General features: G+C 43.2%; 1 protein-coding gene and 1 long non-coding RNA gene across 2 annotated transcripts in view; one reads left to right on the plus strand and one right to left on the minus strand.

Annotated features, from left to right (window-relative positions):
• LOC142748025 (mucosa-associated lymphoid tissue lymphoma translocation protein 1-like) overlaps positions 1–17,321 on the minus strand; it is an 89,842-nt gene that overhangs the window by 52,161 nt on the left and 20,360 nt on the right. Inside the window, exons 2-3 of the mRNA XM_075855141.1 lie at positions 2,665–2,763; positions 1,677–1,795 (exon numbers count right to left, since the gene is read on the minus strand). Of these exons, the coding sequence (XP_075711256.1) occupies positions 1,677–1,795; positions 2,665–2,674 (129 nt within the window). The 5' untranslated portion in view covers positions 2,675–2,763. The remainder of the gene's footprint in view (positions 1–1,676; positions 1,796–2,664; positions 2,764–17,321) is intronic.
• LOC142748026 (uncharacterized) overlaps positions 821–17,321 on the plus strand; it is a 36,895-nt gene continuing 20,394 nt past the window's right edge. The window contains exons 1-2 of the long non-coding RNA XR_012882121.1: positions 821–895; positions 1,566–1,809. This is a non-coding gene — a long non-coding RNA (uncharacterized LOC142748026). The remainder of the gene's footprint in view (positions 896–1,565; positions 1,810–17,321) is intronic.

A 17,321-nucleotide genomic window follows, 5' to 3' on the forward strand; every position in this document is an offset into this window, starting at 1 on the left:
CTAGTCAAAATAATGGACACAATGGAGATATTGTGACAGACTCTGTAACTACCAATGTGACTAAACAAAAGCAGTTCTGCAAAGATGATGAATAAAATTCCTCAACAGCAATTTGCAAAAACTACTTAAGGCTCTGTTCACATCTGCATTGGGGTCCAGTTCTGACGTTCCATCAGAGTTTTCCGTCAGAACGGGACCATGAGCAAACACAAACTGACACAAAGTCGACTACGCTATTGCTTCCGGCAAAACGTCGGATCCGGTGTACAAAAGAGACAAACGGAAACCACGGGCACAGGATCCGTCACCATTAAAATCAATGGTGATGGAAACGGAAGCCTCTGGTTTGTGTCTGCTCAGGGTCCCGTTGTGACGGAAAGCTCAGACGGAACGTCAGAACGGGACCCCAACGCAGATGTGAACAGAACCTAAGAGGACCTGTCACCTCTCCTGACATTTCTTTTTTTTTAGTAAATAATTATATTCCCAATTAAATAACAATTCTGGAGTATGTTGTGCCGTTCCTCTCTTATTCTTCCTAAAAAAACAATTAATAAATTGACAACTGGGTGGTTTCCAAGTTTGTTTGTTTTTTTAAATTTATATTTTATTAAGACCTCATAGAAAAACATTGGTACAGGTACAAAAGTTACACATCCAGAAAAGATATACACAATAAGTAATCCAAGAGTACCAAATTGACAAGGTCAGGTATTAACAAAAATATAAGGATACATTTCTTCATATAATGATATGCATATATAATATAAATAGAGAATGAAAAGAAAACCCTAATAAAGCCTTTCATTACAAATTCACAGGAGAAGCCCAGTGGAGGAATGGAAGGCCGAGCAGAAACGTCAGCAACCCCCAAGTCCAACTAAATTTGATAATAGTATATAAAAATTTAGATCAAAACTATACTAGTTTGAGGGTTGGCTAGCCAAGAATGCCATATTTTTAGAAAATTATCTGGACATCTGCGCGCTTCATATTGGTTTCCAATTTTTGGTGGTTAAATATCAGTGTGTCAAATTTCACACTGATGCAAGTTCATGATTTCTTATGTTTCTCCTCCATTTATGAGTTGACTGTGACTCACAAGGTAGGAAAGGGGGACTTCTAGATAGATAGATAGATAGATAGATAGATAGATAGATAGATAGATAGATAGATAGATAGATAGATAGATAGATAGATAGATAGATAGATAGATAGATAGATAGATAGATAGAAGCTGTATAGATAGATATGAGATAGAGAGATAGATAGATAGATAGATAGATAGATAGATAGATAGATAGATAGATAGATAGATAGATAGATAGATAGATAGATTTAATGATGGATGGATGGATTGATTGCTGGCCAGTAAAATCTTGCATGCCTAGTGTTTAAGTTAATGTTCATGTTAATTCAGACAATGCCTGCTTGTTCTGGTCATAGTTCTAAAATAAGAATGCAGACTAATTCAAGTAGGCACTGCAAAGCAAGTATCCCACAGTAATGAGACTTGCTTGGAATTCAGCACTTTCACAGGAGAGAAAATCTATTTTTTGTTTCAGATAAGCTCAGTGAAAAAAGGAAGTGTGTTTGACACATGCTTGTTCCATGAGGTTAACCTTCTATAAATATGCACTGTATGACACTTATGCAAGAATATGTGTTGAAATTACCTCCCAATACGTGAACCACTGATAATACAACATTGTAGGGCCCTGGGCCTTGCAGCGCATGGTGAGGGGAAAGTCCATGGGAACACAGGCACACACTGGTTGCTCTGTGATTTGGATATCTACAAATAAAAAAGTAGGTATGTTATTTCTACTGACAATTGTCTCAGAAGTCAATCATAGATAAAATGTATCATACATCTATAATGTTCCAGTGTGTTATCTCTTCTAGACATGTTGCCTACGTACTGAATATAGACTGTATTCAACTATTAGCAATTATACTATTAAACCATAGCTTCAGATTGCATTACCATCTCAATGGAAATGCTTCCGTTGCAGTTGATTTCCGTTTCGTAAAGTTTCCATTTTTTTTCACGGCAACAAAAGTGCTGTTGACTGCGCTATTGTTTCACTAAAAAGATCGGAAACCAACTGAATCGGAAGCATTACCATTGAAATCAATGGTAATGCAAACAGAAGCTATAGTTTCCGTTCGGTTCTCCGCTTATCGGTTCCTCCGATGGAAAGGTTGAACAGAACCGATGAACGGAAACCAAACGCTAGGGGACCATAAACTATATTTCATACTGTTAAAAAAACTATTTCTTAAATTGTTACATTATTTATAGACATAAATAGTTTGTGTCTTAGCATTTTCCATTTGGTTCCTTAAAAGCCTACTTGCAGATGATTCTGTGACTGGATGACAAAAGCCGTTTATAGTCTCCAAAATGGGTGACAATGACTGCAGGTTACTGTCCCTAGTTACAGAAAGAAGAGCAGCTCTGAAGCACAAACTGCAACAAGTTAAATACTGTGCAAACAAACAGAAGAAGGACATTCATGAGCATATTTACTGTGATTGTTATTTGTGTGGGATAAGATGAGTCAGTAAATATCTAGCTTCTTCTTTCACCATTCTTCTAAACTAACCGCACACTTACAATCATTGAACTTTTAAAAAGCAGAACAAAAGTAAAGTTCCCACCTTTCAGCATGGTTATACATCGGCAGAGCCTGTGGGCATATGGGAAACATCACAGACGGAACATTAGGCAGCATTTTTCCATTGAATCAGAATGGTAGGCTGGGGACAAAAGAAATGTGTCATCAGAGAGTAGACCATGCACTAATAAACATACAGAATATTTATTTTATTAAATCATCCATAAATATTTTATATTTTCCGTTATTTTTTTTATATATCAGCACTTTCTGCACTAAATCCCTTAGGCCTTATGCACACGACTGTCGTTTAGCGGCTGCACACTCCCTGCCAATGCGGATAGTATAGGACACATTATATCCTATGTGCCAATGCACACGACTGTGGTTATCACGGTTCCTGCATTGTCCGTGAGCCCCGACCGGAAAAAAATATGACCAGCATTTGCGATCCAGGCTCCTTGAAGTCAATGCACATCTTGAGTGTGCACAGTCCGTGATTGCGGACGGCTCGCGGATGACATTCCGTAATCACGGACCGTGCACACAGCTCATGATTTCTCCCTTTAACCTGGAATGTTTTTCAGTTCAACAAGAGCAAAAGGGACTGTTAGCAATAATATATAGGCATTTAGTTAGAAACAGATTACAAAATTCCTTTGTGATTTATGCTCCATTCAATTACCAAAAGTTGGCCAAGGGTGGCGCTTCACTTTAGATGTAACGTTTGTATATAATTGATGCCCTCTCCATATTGGGCTATTAATGCTCTCTACACATATAGCCAGATCATGTCCCCACCATAAAAGAAAAGATCATTTCAAAGAAATGTTAGTTATAGGTGGTCAACTATGGGCAAATTTAGAAACGGGGAGTCAGGGATACTTCCTTCTGCCCTATTGCATCACTGCACTATTACCTATCACATGCAGAAATATTGATGGTGCAAGAGTACAACCACATCAAATCCTGACTGCAACAGGGCCACGAGGCCCAGCTAGGGAGTGGACTAGCCACCAGCTGTCCGACAGGAAATCATTTTCTCTTTCGCATGACGAGGGCTGTCACAGTGCAGGAATGTCGCTGATACCAGCCACCTATGAGGTAATGGTGCCCCATATTGCTATATACCATTGAACATTGGGGATTAGGCACGGTTTATAATGCTTTACCGGGGTTAAACAGTGAACAAATCTCATGTCAATACTTTCTACCAGAGAATATTAATAAAGCTGTACCTGATATTATCTCCCATATCCAGACGCAAATGCTAAACAAATTTAGACAGCTGACACTATACTTCCCTTTTACACGAATACAGTCTATTTTTCTACAATATCTGCCAATTTTGAAGGAACTTCTTCTTTTTACTCTGCATTCCTTATCATTTATGGGCCTTAGAATGTGGCATGTGATATTAGGGAACTTTAAATAAAAAAGGGATATGCTCTGTTGCATTAATGACCACAGTGACTATGAACTACGCATCGGACTGCTGAAGGGGGATCCCATGGTATTTGTCAGAATCCACAGATCTAATATTTATTGGGAACTACCAGGCACCAGTCATGTTAGATTTTACTGGTTGATTCTTTATTCTCCCTCCATACCGGAGATGAGAGGCGGCAGAAATGCCATGCAGTCGCTCGCACCTCATAGCCCTATAGGAATTAATATGCATGTCAATGGTGGGCTTCAAGGAGTGTTAAATGGCAACAATTATCTATGGCCAGAAATGACTAATTAACCCTTTCAGGACCAAGGGTCATCGATGCCTCAATGACCAGGCCTAAATTTAACGTTTTGGCATACATTCTTTTAAACTGTCATAACTCTTGAACTACTTTGGATAACTTAAAGAGGCTCTGTCACCAGATTATCAAATCCCTATCTCCTATTGCATGTGATCGGCGCTGCAATGTAGATAACAGTAAAAAAAAAAATTTTTTAAAAACGATCATTTTTGAGCAATTTTATATTTATGCAAATGAGCCTTTCTAATGGTGAACTGGGCGTGTTTTCTCTTATTTCCAACTGGGCGTGTATTGTGTTTTTAGCAACTGGGCGTGTTTACTTGTTTCACTGCACAATCACACTGTGCTGTGGATCATGCTGGGCTGGAACAATGAGAAGTGTATGATGCTGATTGGTCACTGATTGGTCAGCATCATACACTCCTCTGTTGGTAAAAAGTAAAAACACGCCCAGTTGTCCATTGAGAAACTCATTAGCATAAATCTAAACTAGCTCATAACTTGCTCAAAAATGATCGTTTTTCAAAATAAAAACCACTGCTGTTATCTACATTACAGCACCAATCAGATTATGTAGGAGATAGGGCACTTATAATCTGGTGACAGAGCCTCTTTAACTTTTTTATTTATCTTTTTTTTAGGACAAATCACACTTTCAAAAAAATATATAGTTTTACTACATATGCAACACATATTTTATATTACAAACAAACAATTGATCAAAAAAGTGGAAAAAAACTCTTTTTTTTATTTTGGCTATATTTTTTTGCTTTTTAAGTTCACGCTAATAACTGATAAAAACACCTCTTTTTTTTATTTTATATCTGTTCACGTATAATGAATTGCGATTTACTTGCCAAACCGCACTACAGATCACTCCTCAGAACAAATTAAAATAAATTAATTGTGAAAAAAATGATTAAATTACACCAAATAGTTAATGTATGAATTAATTAATTAACGAACTAATTAATTAACTAACTAACAATTTGTTATCAAGCTAACTAACCTACTATTCCTGCCTGCCTATTAACTAAGGGGCACAGGGAATATAAAGTATATAGTTTCTATATACTTTGTAAATATATATATATAATATAAAATTGTATGTATGTATGTATGTATGTATGTATGTCTTTTTCACTTTTCTTCTGTCTTCTCCTGATCAGTCTCCTTCTTTCTAAAACGCTGTGTCAGAGTGAAGGGGGCTGACAGGAGAGGACAAGCGGGAAAAGTTGGTTTGTAAACAAACTTTTCAGAGATCACCATGATTGGTTAATCATGGTGATCACATGCTTACCAGCCGAACCAATCGGTTTGGCTGTCAGTGAGCAGGTTGCTGGGGAGCCAGGGACACTGACTGACACAGCCGGTGTCTGAGCCCTTTTTTTTACAGCGCTATGCCGGCTGGAGCAGAGATCTGTAGATTCATGTCCTGGCTGCACGTATATGGGTATATGCGAATAGGACGTGAATCTACAGATTGTCGGTATGAAAGGGTTAATATTCATTAATTAACACTCATAATAAATATTTTTATCATTAAATTTCCCTTTCTGGCAAATAAACTATTCTGATTACCCTTAAATGATTACTATTTTCACCTCAAAGACTTCTTAGTCTATGTGTAATTTATATTTTTTCTCCTGTGGTGCTGTGAGGACTTAAGGCCCTTTCACACCGGCCAATAAGCGGCCGGTGCAGCGAGCGTCGATCAACGAGACATCGGTGATCGGCGCTCGTTTGCTCCTGTCACATGGAGCTATAGATGGGGACGAGCGGTCGTTACTCCGATCGCTCGTCCCCATACATTGTTGGCAGCGTGTCTCCCCATTTACAGAGGGAGATGTGCTGCCGACAACGTTAATATTTCACTTTTTTAAAACGATACGACCAGCATATGATAAAGCGATTGCTCGTTCATCTGCTGATCATTCCCCTGTTCACACAGGGTAATTATCGGCAACGAGCGTTCTATGAACGCTCGTCTGAACGATAATCGCCCAGTGTAAAACCCCCTTTACTGACATGGTGTAAAGGATCTACCAGGTCCCTCACCCATCTCCGTCCCTGTGCCTACTTCTCCAGGAAGTTTTCACCCACTGAGAGTAACTATGATATTGGCAACCGCAAACTCTTAGCCATTAAATGGGCATTTGAAGAGTGGCGCCACTTCCTGGAGGGGGCTAGGCACCAGGTAACGGTCCTTACCGACCACAAGAATCTGGTTTTCCTAGAATCAGCCCGGAGGCTAAACCCGAGACAAGCTCGTTGGGCGTTATTTTTTACCAGATTCAACTTTGTGGTTACCTATAGGGCTGGGTCTAAAAATGTTAAGGCTGATGCACTGTCACGTAGCTTCATGGCCAGCCCTCCTTCGGAGGAAGATCCTGCTGGTATTTTGCCTCCAGGTATAATCATTTCCGCTATTGATTCTGATTTAGTCTCTGAAATTGTGGCTGATCAAGGTTCAGCTCCTGGGAGCCTTCCTGAGAACAAGCTGTTTGTTCCCCTGCAATTCCGGCTAAGGGTACTTAGGGAAAATCATGACTCTGCACTATCTGGCCATCCAGGCATCCTGGGTACCAAGCACCTCATTGCGAGAAACTATTGGTGGCCTGGGTTGCCTAAAGACGTTAAGGCCTACGTCGCCGCTTGTGAAGTTTGTGCTAGGTCCAACACTCCCAGGTCCCGACCAGCGGGCTTACTATGTTCTTTGCCCATTCCCCAGAGACCTTGGACCCATATCTCCATGGAATTTATCACCGATTTGCCTCCATCTCAAGGAAAGTCGGTGGTGTGGGTTGTAGTAGACCGCTTCAGTAAGATGTGCCACTTTGTGCCCCTCAAGAAACTACCCAATGCTAAGACGTTAGCTACCTTGTTTGTCAAACACATCCTGCGTCTCCATGGGGTCCATGTCAATATTGTTTCTGATAGAGGGGTACAATTTGTTTCATTGTTTTGGAGAGCCTTCTGTAAAAAGTTGGAGATTGATCTGTCCTTCTCCTCTGCCTTCCATCCTGAAACTAATGGCCAAACTGAGAGGACTAATCAGTCTCTAGAACAATATTTAAGGTGTTTAATCTCTGACTGTCAATATGATTGGGTCTCATTCATTCCCCTCACCGAATTTTCCCTTAATAACCGGGTCAGTAACTCGTCAGGGGTCTCCCCCTTTTTCTGTAATTTTGGGTTTAATCCACGGTTCTCTTCCGTTTCACCAGGTAGTTCCAACAATCCCGAGGTAGAGGTCGTTCATCGAGAACTGTGTACAGTCTGGGCTCAGGTTCAGAAGAACCTAGAGGCGTCCCAGAGCATACAAAAAACTCAGGCAGATAGAAAACGTTCTGCTAACCCCTTGTTTATGGTCGGGGATCTGGTGTGGCTATAGTCTAAAAATTTGCGCCTTAAGGTCCCGTCCAAGAAGTTTGCTCCCCGGTTTATAGGGCCGTACAAGGTCATTGAAGTCCTCAATCCTGTCTCCTTCCGACTGGAGTTGCCCCAATCTTTTCGAGTACACGACGTGTTCCATGCCTCCCTCCTTAAACGCTGCTCCCCGTCCTTGACTCCCTCGAGGAAACCTCCGGTCCCTGTTCTCACCCCTGAGGGGGCAGAATTCGAGGTGGCCAAGATTGTGGACAGCAGGATGGTCCAAGGCTCCCTCCAGTACCTGGTCCATTGGAGAGGATACGTGTCTGAGGAGAGGAATTGGGTACCCGCTCGGGATGTTCACGCTGGGATATTGGTCAGGAGGTTTCACCTTCGTTTCCCCAGTAAACCAGGTCCACTTAGAATGGGTCCGGTGGCCCCTCATAAAAGGGGGGGTACTGTAAAGGATCTGCTAGGCACAGCTTCGGGGTTAACGCCCATAGATAATCAGTCTGCACCTGCTTCTATGTCTGTGAGACTGACTCCATCTTCCACCACTCAGGGTGGCAGGCTTAGGAGTGGGAGAACCTATCACAGCCTGGCCAGACGGAGCTAGCTCCCGCCCTCTGTCTATTTATACCTGCCTTTCCTGTTCCTCCTTTGCTTGTGATTCTTTTCGTTTGGTTTCCTGGCCCTGCTGCAGCTTCTTGTACTATTGTCCTTGCTTCATATTGACCCCGGCTTGCTGACTACTCTCCTGCTCTGCGTTTGGCACCTCGTACTCTCCTGGTTTGACTCGGCTTGTTCACTTCTCTTGTTGCTCACGGTGTTGCCGTGGGCAACTGCCCCTTTCTCCCCCTAGCTCTGTGTACCCTTGTCTGTTTGTCTGTCGTGCACTTATTGAGCGTAGGGGCCGTCGCCCAGTTGTACCCCGTCGCCTAGGGTGGGTCGTTGCAAGTAGGCAGGGACTGAGTGGCGGGTAGATTAGGGCTCACTTGTCTGTCTCCCCTCCCCCGTCATTACACATGGTCAGTTTTTCTCCTCACTGCAACAGAATTTAGTATGAGAATTTACACTTTTAAGTAATTTTTAAATGGCTACCAAGTTCATAGTTCTCTACCTGAGTTACAGAAATCTAGTGTACATGGAAAATGATTGGTCTAGTTATGCGTATTAATATAATTGGAGTCATCAAACATTATTTATATAGTTTCCATCTCTTTACTTCCTGTAAGGCAGCTATGTTGAGGTAGATGACATCATACTATTATCTTTATTTTACACTATGATTCATCCCTTTTTATGTTACCCATGAGCAGGCCTATATCCAGCTCGGGCATCTAGCTACAGAGTGGCATTCATAACAAAGGCTAATAAAGCAAGGTATTCAAGTGGCTCTGAGAAATAAATCTGCCAACTGCTGAGTGATAAGAATTAACAAAAAGAACTAGGAGATTAAAATACATAGAACGTTCCAGGTTGCCTTGATAACCTTGTGGAGTGATGACATCACAGTTAATAAAGCTACTAACCTAATTCCTGTTGGAAAACAATAGGGAGTATTTAATATGTATATGAAAACTAGACAAATGCCATAACAATGGCACGTGCTTTCATCTGTCTGAGCGAATGGCAGAAGCTGTCATCTCTGGAGCTACCTTTACATAGTCAGTAAAGGCCCTTTTACATGGGCCAATGATCGGGCAAACGAGCGTTCATACGAATGCTCATTCCGGATCATTGCCCTGTGTGATCTGGGCAACAATTAGCCAATAAACGAGCAAACGCTCATTCATCGTTTAAGTGGCCAATAAAATGGTTGCTAATTGATGTTCTTCCGAGTTGTTAAAAATGTTTGGGGAAAAACTATTGTACTGACGATTGCTGGTCCCCATACATAACTGATCATTGCTCCTTGTTTTTCATGCTGATGACTTATCCATAGAAGAGGTCATCAGTATATGACACCCGCACCCCACACTAATCAGCTTCTCCAGCTGCCTCCAGGCGCCGGAATCTATGCAGTGTTTGGTGCCGAAAGCAGGCTCCGTACGCTGTATAGCCGCCATGGGCAATACTGCAGCTCTGCTGCTATTCAAGCGAATAGAAGCAGAGCTGCAATAATCCAGCACGGCCACTATACAGTGACCGGAGCCATCTGCTTCTGGCACTGGTACATTACGGGTGGCCTCGACCTCTAGCAGAGATGATGATGTTTTCAGGCTGATGTGCTTAGGCAGAGGCGTAGCAAGGTTCTCCTGCACCCGGGGCAAAGATTCAGCTTGGCGCCCCCCCCAAACTCTTTCCCGACATCTCCTTCCCACTCACCATGTTTGCTGTCTCTACAAAATCAATGAGATGTAACTTTTTTTTTTTCACTTTTATTTTAATGTAACTGAAGCATAAAACCATTTGTATATTTTACAAGCAGTATAGTTCTATGTGCGGTCCTTGTTTTGCGGATCCGTGATATGCAGCCGTTTGAATGGCAACGGATGTGTGCTTGAGGCCTTAGGCCTCATGCCCACTTCAGTTTTTTCATCAGGGTGCTATCCGTTGTTTGAACTGATAGCACCCTGACACATTCATTTCAATGGGGCCATGCACACTTCCGTTGTTTTAACGGAACCGTGCCGCTGCCGCTGTTCCCTCAAAAATAGGGCAGGTCCTACTCATGCCCGTTTCTGATGGAACAGTCTCGGACTTTGATTTGGTCCGTGAAACAATGGACTGCACACGGAAACCATCAGTGTGATGGCCGTGATTCACGGAACCGTCATTAGCGGCAGTACAACGGCCGACGGAAGTGTGCATAAGGCCATACAGTCAAATCCTTACTCCCCACTAAAAGAATTTATACAGAATCCCCTCACCCCACACGCACACACCTGACACCTCCCCCTACTTGCACATACACAGCTGACAGCTCCCCCCACTTGCACATACACAGCTGTACTTATCAGTCCGGAGCTCCGTGGAGGGATCTTCATGTTATGAGGGGTCACACGTTGCAGGCAGGAGCTGTGTGTAAGACTGCTCCTCCCCAGCCCTCTCCTCCTCCATCCTCCCTGCCTGTCTGCTAGCTGGGGCTGAACACTTCAATGGTGTTCTCCTCACAGGCAGAGTGTATGGCCGGCTCCATTATATGATATCACATGTGATGTATAAAGCAGTCGCCCGGAGCACACACGCTCTGCTTGTACAGAACATTGTGCATTACATTAGATAGCTCCCGCTCCTGTCCCATGCGCTGCCACAGCTTTTAAATAAATTTAACAGCAATGGGTAGCCATGCCACTAAACGTCTATGGGGGTACTGGCCAGGAGGGCACATGCCTCCACTCCCCTGGTCGGCGGCCCCCCCTTCCTTCCCTTGTAGTTGCGCCCGCCTGCCCCCCTAGCTACGCCCCTGGCTTAGGCACTCCCCTTCCTGGTTCCCAAATATTAGGATTTTGAAAACCACCTCCAATTTTTTAATGGCATCATATTATTATATTTTTGGGGGTGGGAATATAAAAATACCCAGTAATTCCGCAATAGTTTTATGTTAACTTTACTCTGCGGGTCCATACAATTACAGCTATATCAAAGTTATATAGTTTTTGACATTTTACAACTTTTACACAATAAAACCCCTTTTTTTAAAATCATGTTTTTGTGTTTCTATATTCTGAGAGCCATAACTTTTTTATTTTTCCGTCGACAGAGATTTATGAGGGCTTGATTTTTGCAGCACAAGTTTTTTGTTTTATTGGTACCATTGTGGGGTACATGCAACATTTTCATCACATTTTATTCCATTTTCTTGGGAGGTGAGGTGACCAAAAATTAGCAATTCTAGCATTGTATTTTTTATTTTATTTTTAAACTTTTTTTTACTTTTATTTCTCTTTTTGACTGTAAGATCTGGACTTCTGATCACTGGTATAATACACTGTACTACTTATGCAGTGCAATGTATTATAACTCAGTTTTTCACTTACAGGTAGCCTATTAGGTGCTGAGCTTTGTAGTCTTTTATACACGGCAGATCAGGAGGCCATTGTAAGGCCTCTGTTTGCCATAACGGTGGGAACCAATGGGGTACAAACCACTTAGATGCTGCGACAACAGCATCTAAGGCATCTCCGATCCCGGGCGTTGCAGTGGGATCCTGGCTGTATATTACAGCCAGCTCCAGCTGAAAATTTCACAATTATACATCATTTTGCGGGAACCCCTTCTCACCCATGACAATGGTGTAAATTATAGGAAATTTGCCGAGCCGCTGTGGACTGACGCCTTCTGCCTTGCCCCGCCCATTTATTTATTTATTATTTTTTAAGTGGCAAGAGCGCTGTTAGGGTATTAACAAAAAACGGCAGTAAAATACGGAGAAAACAGCCTCTGTTTTTCTGCCATTTTTTAAGCATCAAGCGTTTTTTTATGTTGTTTTACGTCTGTTTTTGGAGCTGTTTTTCTATTGACCCAATGAAAAACGGCTCAAGAAGTGACATGCACTTCTTTTTTATGGGCCGTTTTTTTACACACCGTTTTTTAAAACGGCCACGTTAACAACACCCCGTGAGAAAGGAATGCTGTTTTTCCCATTGAAATTAATGGGCAAATGTTTGGAGGTGTTCAGCCCCCGTACTTTCAGGTGTTTTTTGGGGCGTTTACACCCCGAAAAACGGCTCAAGAAAGGCCGTGTGAACATACCCTAAAAGGGTAAAAAGTGACAAATTAGTTAGTGCAGAACAGACAAGCACCAAAATTTGTGGGTTTTTTTTCTACCACTAAACCTCATAATAAATTCCCCTCAACAGGTCTAGTTAGCTGTTATCTTACCAGGTCAATATAATTTTTACTGGTTACATTTCTATATCTTGATTCTCTTGACTGATGATATATGTTATGTTTTTATACTAAAACATTTTTCAATAAAAAAAAAATAAAAGAGAGCAACTGCATGTGCAGTACCCTTTCACCTAACAAAAAATGCCTGCCTTGTTCAACAATTTGTTCCACATTCTAACCCATCCATCGCTTTCAAATCAGCTATTTGATTTTAACGATTTTTATTGTCTAAAAAGGCTATTCCTATGTCAAGGTAAAAGTTAGTTCCTAAATTTAAATTGAAAACAAAATACTTTTTTAAAAGGAAGCATAAACACAGGCAAGGATGAGGCATAGGGGCGCAGTCACATGCGGCAGATTTTGCTGCTGAAATTTTCTCAGAATGAAAATTTGTTGCATTGAAACTTGCAGAAATCCATGCACCTGCTGCAGAAACAACCCCATTCAGATGAATGCAACTCATTTTTAGTCACAGAAAATATCTGCTACAAAATCTGCCGCGTGTGACTGTACCGTGTTTATTAGCTATTTCTTCTGGCTTTGGTGGGTGCACCATAATTAGCCCGGCCTGCAGCTTCAAAAAAATAAACCCTCAAATAAATGGGTGATCATGTAGTATAAAGCATACCTTCCAACCAGGGGCGTAGCTAAAGGCTCTTGGGCCCTGCTGCAAAGATTCAGCTTGGGCCCCCCTTCCCCACAACTTCTCTTTATGGCCGATGTCTGTGGCCCACCTGTAACTTACAGCTGCATCGCTGGGTTTCTTAAGTGAACCATTGATGCAGCATTAGCAGCCAGAGGTGTTGCAATGGTCAGAAAAGATCATGGGCACAAAGTCAAAGACATATACTTTGTACTGCCCGCCCCCCATACCTCTAAATAATGCAACTCCCAATAAGTGTCAAATACCAGCTCTACACCGTGAATAGTGAGCATAGTACAGTTACATCCAATGACTTACATGTGATGTCTTTTCTTTCCCTTCTCTTCTCGACTTCTTCCAAGTTCCAGTCATGACTCGTTTTTGTGCACACACTTCCTATTCTGTAGCTACCCGCAGTGCTTCTACAGAGTTAGGCTATGTTCACACGGACGAGCGGAAACGCTGTGGCGCAGGGAATTCTGGACGAAAAACCGCACCAAATTGTGGTGCAGTTTTTCAGCCGGATAGTCCGCTGCGGAAAATTAAACATAAAAAAACTCATACTTTTACAGAGCCATGGCGACGCGTCCCTCTGCTGTTCTGCATGCTGGCCGCCTGGGATGACGTTTTATCCCATATGACCGGTGCAGCCTCTGATTGGCTGCAGCAGTCACATGGGATGTCCCAGGAGGCTGGCCTGGATGAAGAAACACAGAATTCTGGGTAAGTATAAGATTTATTTATTTTTCGTCGTTGAATCGCTGTTTTCCACCACTAAAAAAACACCTGCTATTTGTTGCAGGTTTTAGATCCCTATTGATTTCAATGGGAAAAATCCGGGGAAAAAAAATACAATTGACATGCTGCGGATTAAAAATCGCACCGCAGGTCAATTTCTGAACAGATTTTCCGCTCGTCATTTACGGTGTGTGTGGAGGAGATGTGATTAAATCTCATCCACTTTGCTGCTACTGTATTATCCTGCGGATTTTTCAGTACGAAAGCGGCGATACCAAATAAGTATAGTTTCTTATGTTTCCCTACGTTTGCACTGTAATACCTTTTTTTACCTTGTTTTTGCATCGCCAGATTCCAAGAGCCCTAACCTTTTTTATTTTTCCGCGTATATAGCCATATGTGGTCTTGTTTTTTGCAGGACAAAGTGTAGTTTGCATTGGTACTATTTTGCGGCACATGAAACATATTGATCAACTTTTATTTTATTCTATTGGGGGGGAAATGGAAAGAAAAAGCAATTTTGCTGTTGTTTTTTTAAGTGTTTTTGTCTGCCATTCATCTGGTGGTTTAATTAATGTGTTAACTTTATTGTTCGAGTTATGATCACGGCGATACCTTATATGTGTATTTTTTTCACACTTTAAGGGGTTAAACTGCCAGAATTGTTCGCTACAATTTCGTCAGGAACCGGGCTGTGTCTATTCTTGTAGGTACACTGGCAGTACCCATGAGATCCGAGAGACTAATATATCAGTCACAATGCGGGAACTAGCACCTGCTTGTGACAGATGTTGTTCATCGTTAAGGGGTTAAAGGTGTATTCTTACCTTAGGCATTTATGGAATATGCATATGATATATGCCTAAAAAGTGCTGGTCTCACCTATGTGATCCTCACCTATCAGCAGAACAGGGGTCCACTGCCGCTACATTCTTCATACACTTCAATAGAGAGGTGGTTGCGCTTGAGTGCAGCCATATCTCCACTAAAGTATATGGCGATTACGGCGGGCAGGAATTGGCGGACAGGGGTCTGCTGATAGGTGAGGATCCCATAGGTGGTACTTATGGTATATACTGTAAATAGGAATACCTCTTTAAGAAAGTAATAAAATACTTGTTGAATACAATTGGTGAGGAGAACTACAACTCACAGCAGGTCCTAAAAGCCTACAGGTATCATGGCATGCTTGGAGTTATAGTTCCCCATGCAGGGGTAGGGCATAACAGACAGTAGTTTCTTTGCAAATTACTGGGGACACACTTTTCTCATAAGCCCGCTGCACTGCTGCCTGGCTCTTACCTTTGAGTTTGTATTTCTCTGCTCAGGTCTGTGAGCCATGATGTAGCCGGCACTCTGTCCCCCGAGCATGAATGTGGGCGGGTGGCTGGACATAACTACTTATGCAGAGCAGGTACAAGATGTAATATGATGGGGCTGGGGGAGGGGGAGTGGAAGTGGAAAAGGTCAGTCGACGACTCATGAGGCACCTCCTGCTGCTAGGACCACGACAATTCCCCCCTATGCAGTGCACAGTCTACATGCTGGCTGCTGTAGTACACAGCCTAGTGCAGCCCAGCCAATCAGTATGACCCACACTAATTGGCTGGACTGCAGCAGGCTGCGTAGTATAGCGTCTAGCAAGTGGGCTGTGCGCTGCTCAGGGAGGGGAAATGTGTCACACTACAGGGCAGGGCCCGCCGCTGGGGATAAAGAGGTGGGCGGGTAGCAGCAGCCCACTACATACACCGGCATCTGGCATTTGCCAGATAGGCAGCCCGGCCCTGCAGTCAGCGTTAGTGTGGCGAGGGGGGCCTACGGGCCCCCTTGGCTTACGGGCCCAGTCGCAACTGCGACCGCTGCGACCCCTATAGCTACGCCACTGCTTCCAACCGTCCCGGATTCAGTGGGACGGTCCTGGATTCCGGGCGGTGTCCTGCTGTCACGGGTGGTCGGGGTATGTCCCACTGTCAACTGTATATGCAGCCTCAGGACGTAGATATAGTTGAACCCAACACTGAAACAGGGAACCGTCAGCTCCCTGCTTCAGCATTAGTTCAGAGCGGAGGAGCTCCCTCTTAAGCGCTGTGCCCGGGGAAGACTTTGACGTCACCGTGATGTCAGGTTTTCCCTCTAGGAGCAGAATCCCGGGCTATGCTCTGGCTGGGGATTCCGCTCCTAGAGGGAGTCCCAGTGGTGCTATCTTCAAGGGGGGTGTGGTACTATCTACATGGGAACTGTGGCACTATCTACGTGGGCACTGGCACTTTATATGTGGGCACTGGTACTAGGGGCAGCTGAGGGGGCATTATACTGTATGAGGGCAGCTAAGGCAGCATTATACTGTATGGGGGCAGCTAAAGGGGCATTATACTCTATGGGGGCATTATGCTGTATGGGGAAAGCTGAGGGCATTATACTGTATGGGGGCATCTGTGGGGGTATTATACTGTATGGGGGCAGCTATGGGGGTATAATGCTGTATGGGGCAGCTATGGGGGCATTATACAGTTTAGAAGCATCTGTCGGCATTATACTTTATGGGGGCATGTGTGGGCATTATACTGTATGGGGCATCTGTGCGGGCATTATACTGTATGGAGGCATTATACTGTATGGGGTAGCTATGGGGGCATTATACTGTATGGGGCAGCTATGGGGACTCATGCTGCATGGGGGAATTTGTTTGGGCATTATACTGCATGGGGGCATCTGTGTGGGAATTATACTGCATAGGAGCTTCTGTGTGGGCATTGTATTGTATGGGGGCATCTGTGTTGTCTTTATACTGTATGGGTGCGTCTATGGGGACATTATACTGTATGTTGGCAGCTATAGGGGAATTATACTGTATGGTGGTAGCTAGAGGGCATTATACTGTGTGGGGACAGCTAGAGGGCATTATACTGTGTGTGACGCACTATGGGAGCATGATACTGTGTGGGCTGAACTGGGTGTGTATGGCGGGCATAGGGCAGGATTAGAGGCCTTGCTTGAAAAAAAATTGCCGCGACGCACTATGATCGCCGCATTGCTTGTCCCTCTTTGTGATTCTTAAAAGTTGGGAGGTATGGTATAAAGTTGTGCCGAGTCCACAAGTGTGGGTGACACTCTTTCCAGCAGCTCTCTGCACTTGCTAATAAAGGGGGTCCTGAGCACAGGTCTCCCCTCTATGACGTCCATATGCCCTGATATGGACACTTCAAAGGCGTTTTCCCACCATAAATATGTAGGACAAATATTTGATCGATAGGTGTCTGATCGCTAGGGCTTCACTGATCTTTAGAACGGGGGACCTAGTGGTGAAAAAAACCCTTTAAATCTTCTTAGCAGGGGAATTTACGCAAAGAGATTTCC

The sequence above is a fragment of the Rhinoderma darwinii genome, chromosome 3, assembly GCF_050947455.1.
Source record: "Rhinoderma darwinii isolate aRhiDar2 chromosome 3, aRhiDar2.hap1, whole genome shotgun sequence".
Taxonomy (NCBI): Eukaryota; Metazoa; Chordata; class Amphibia; order Anura; family Rhinodermatidae; genus Rhinoderma; species Rhinoderma darwinii.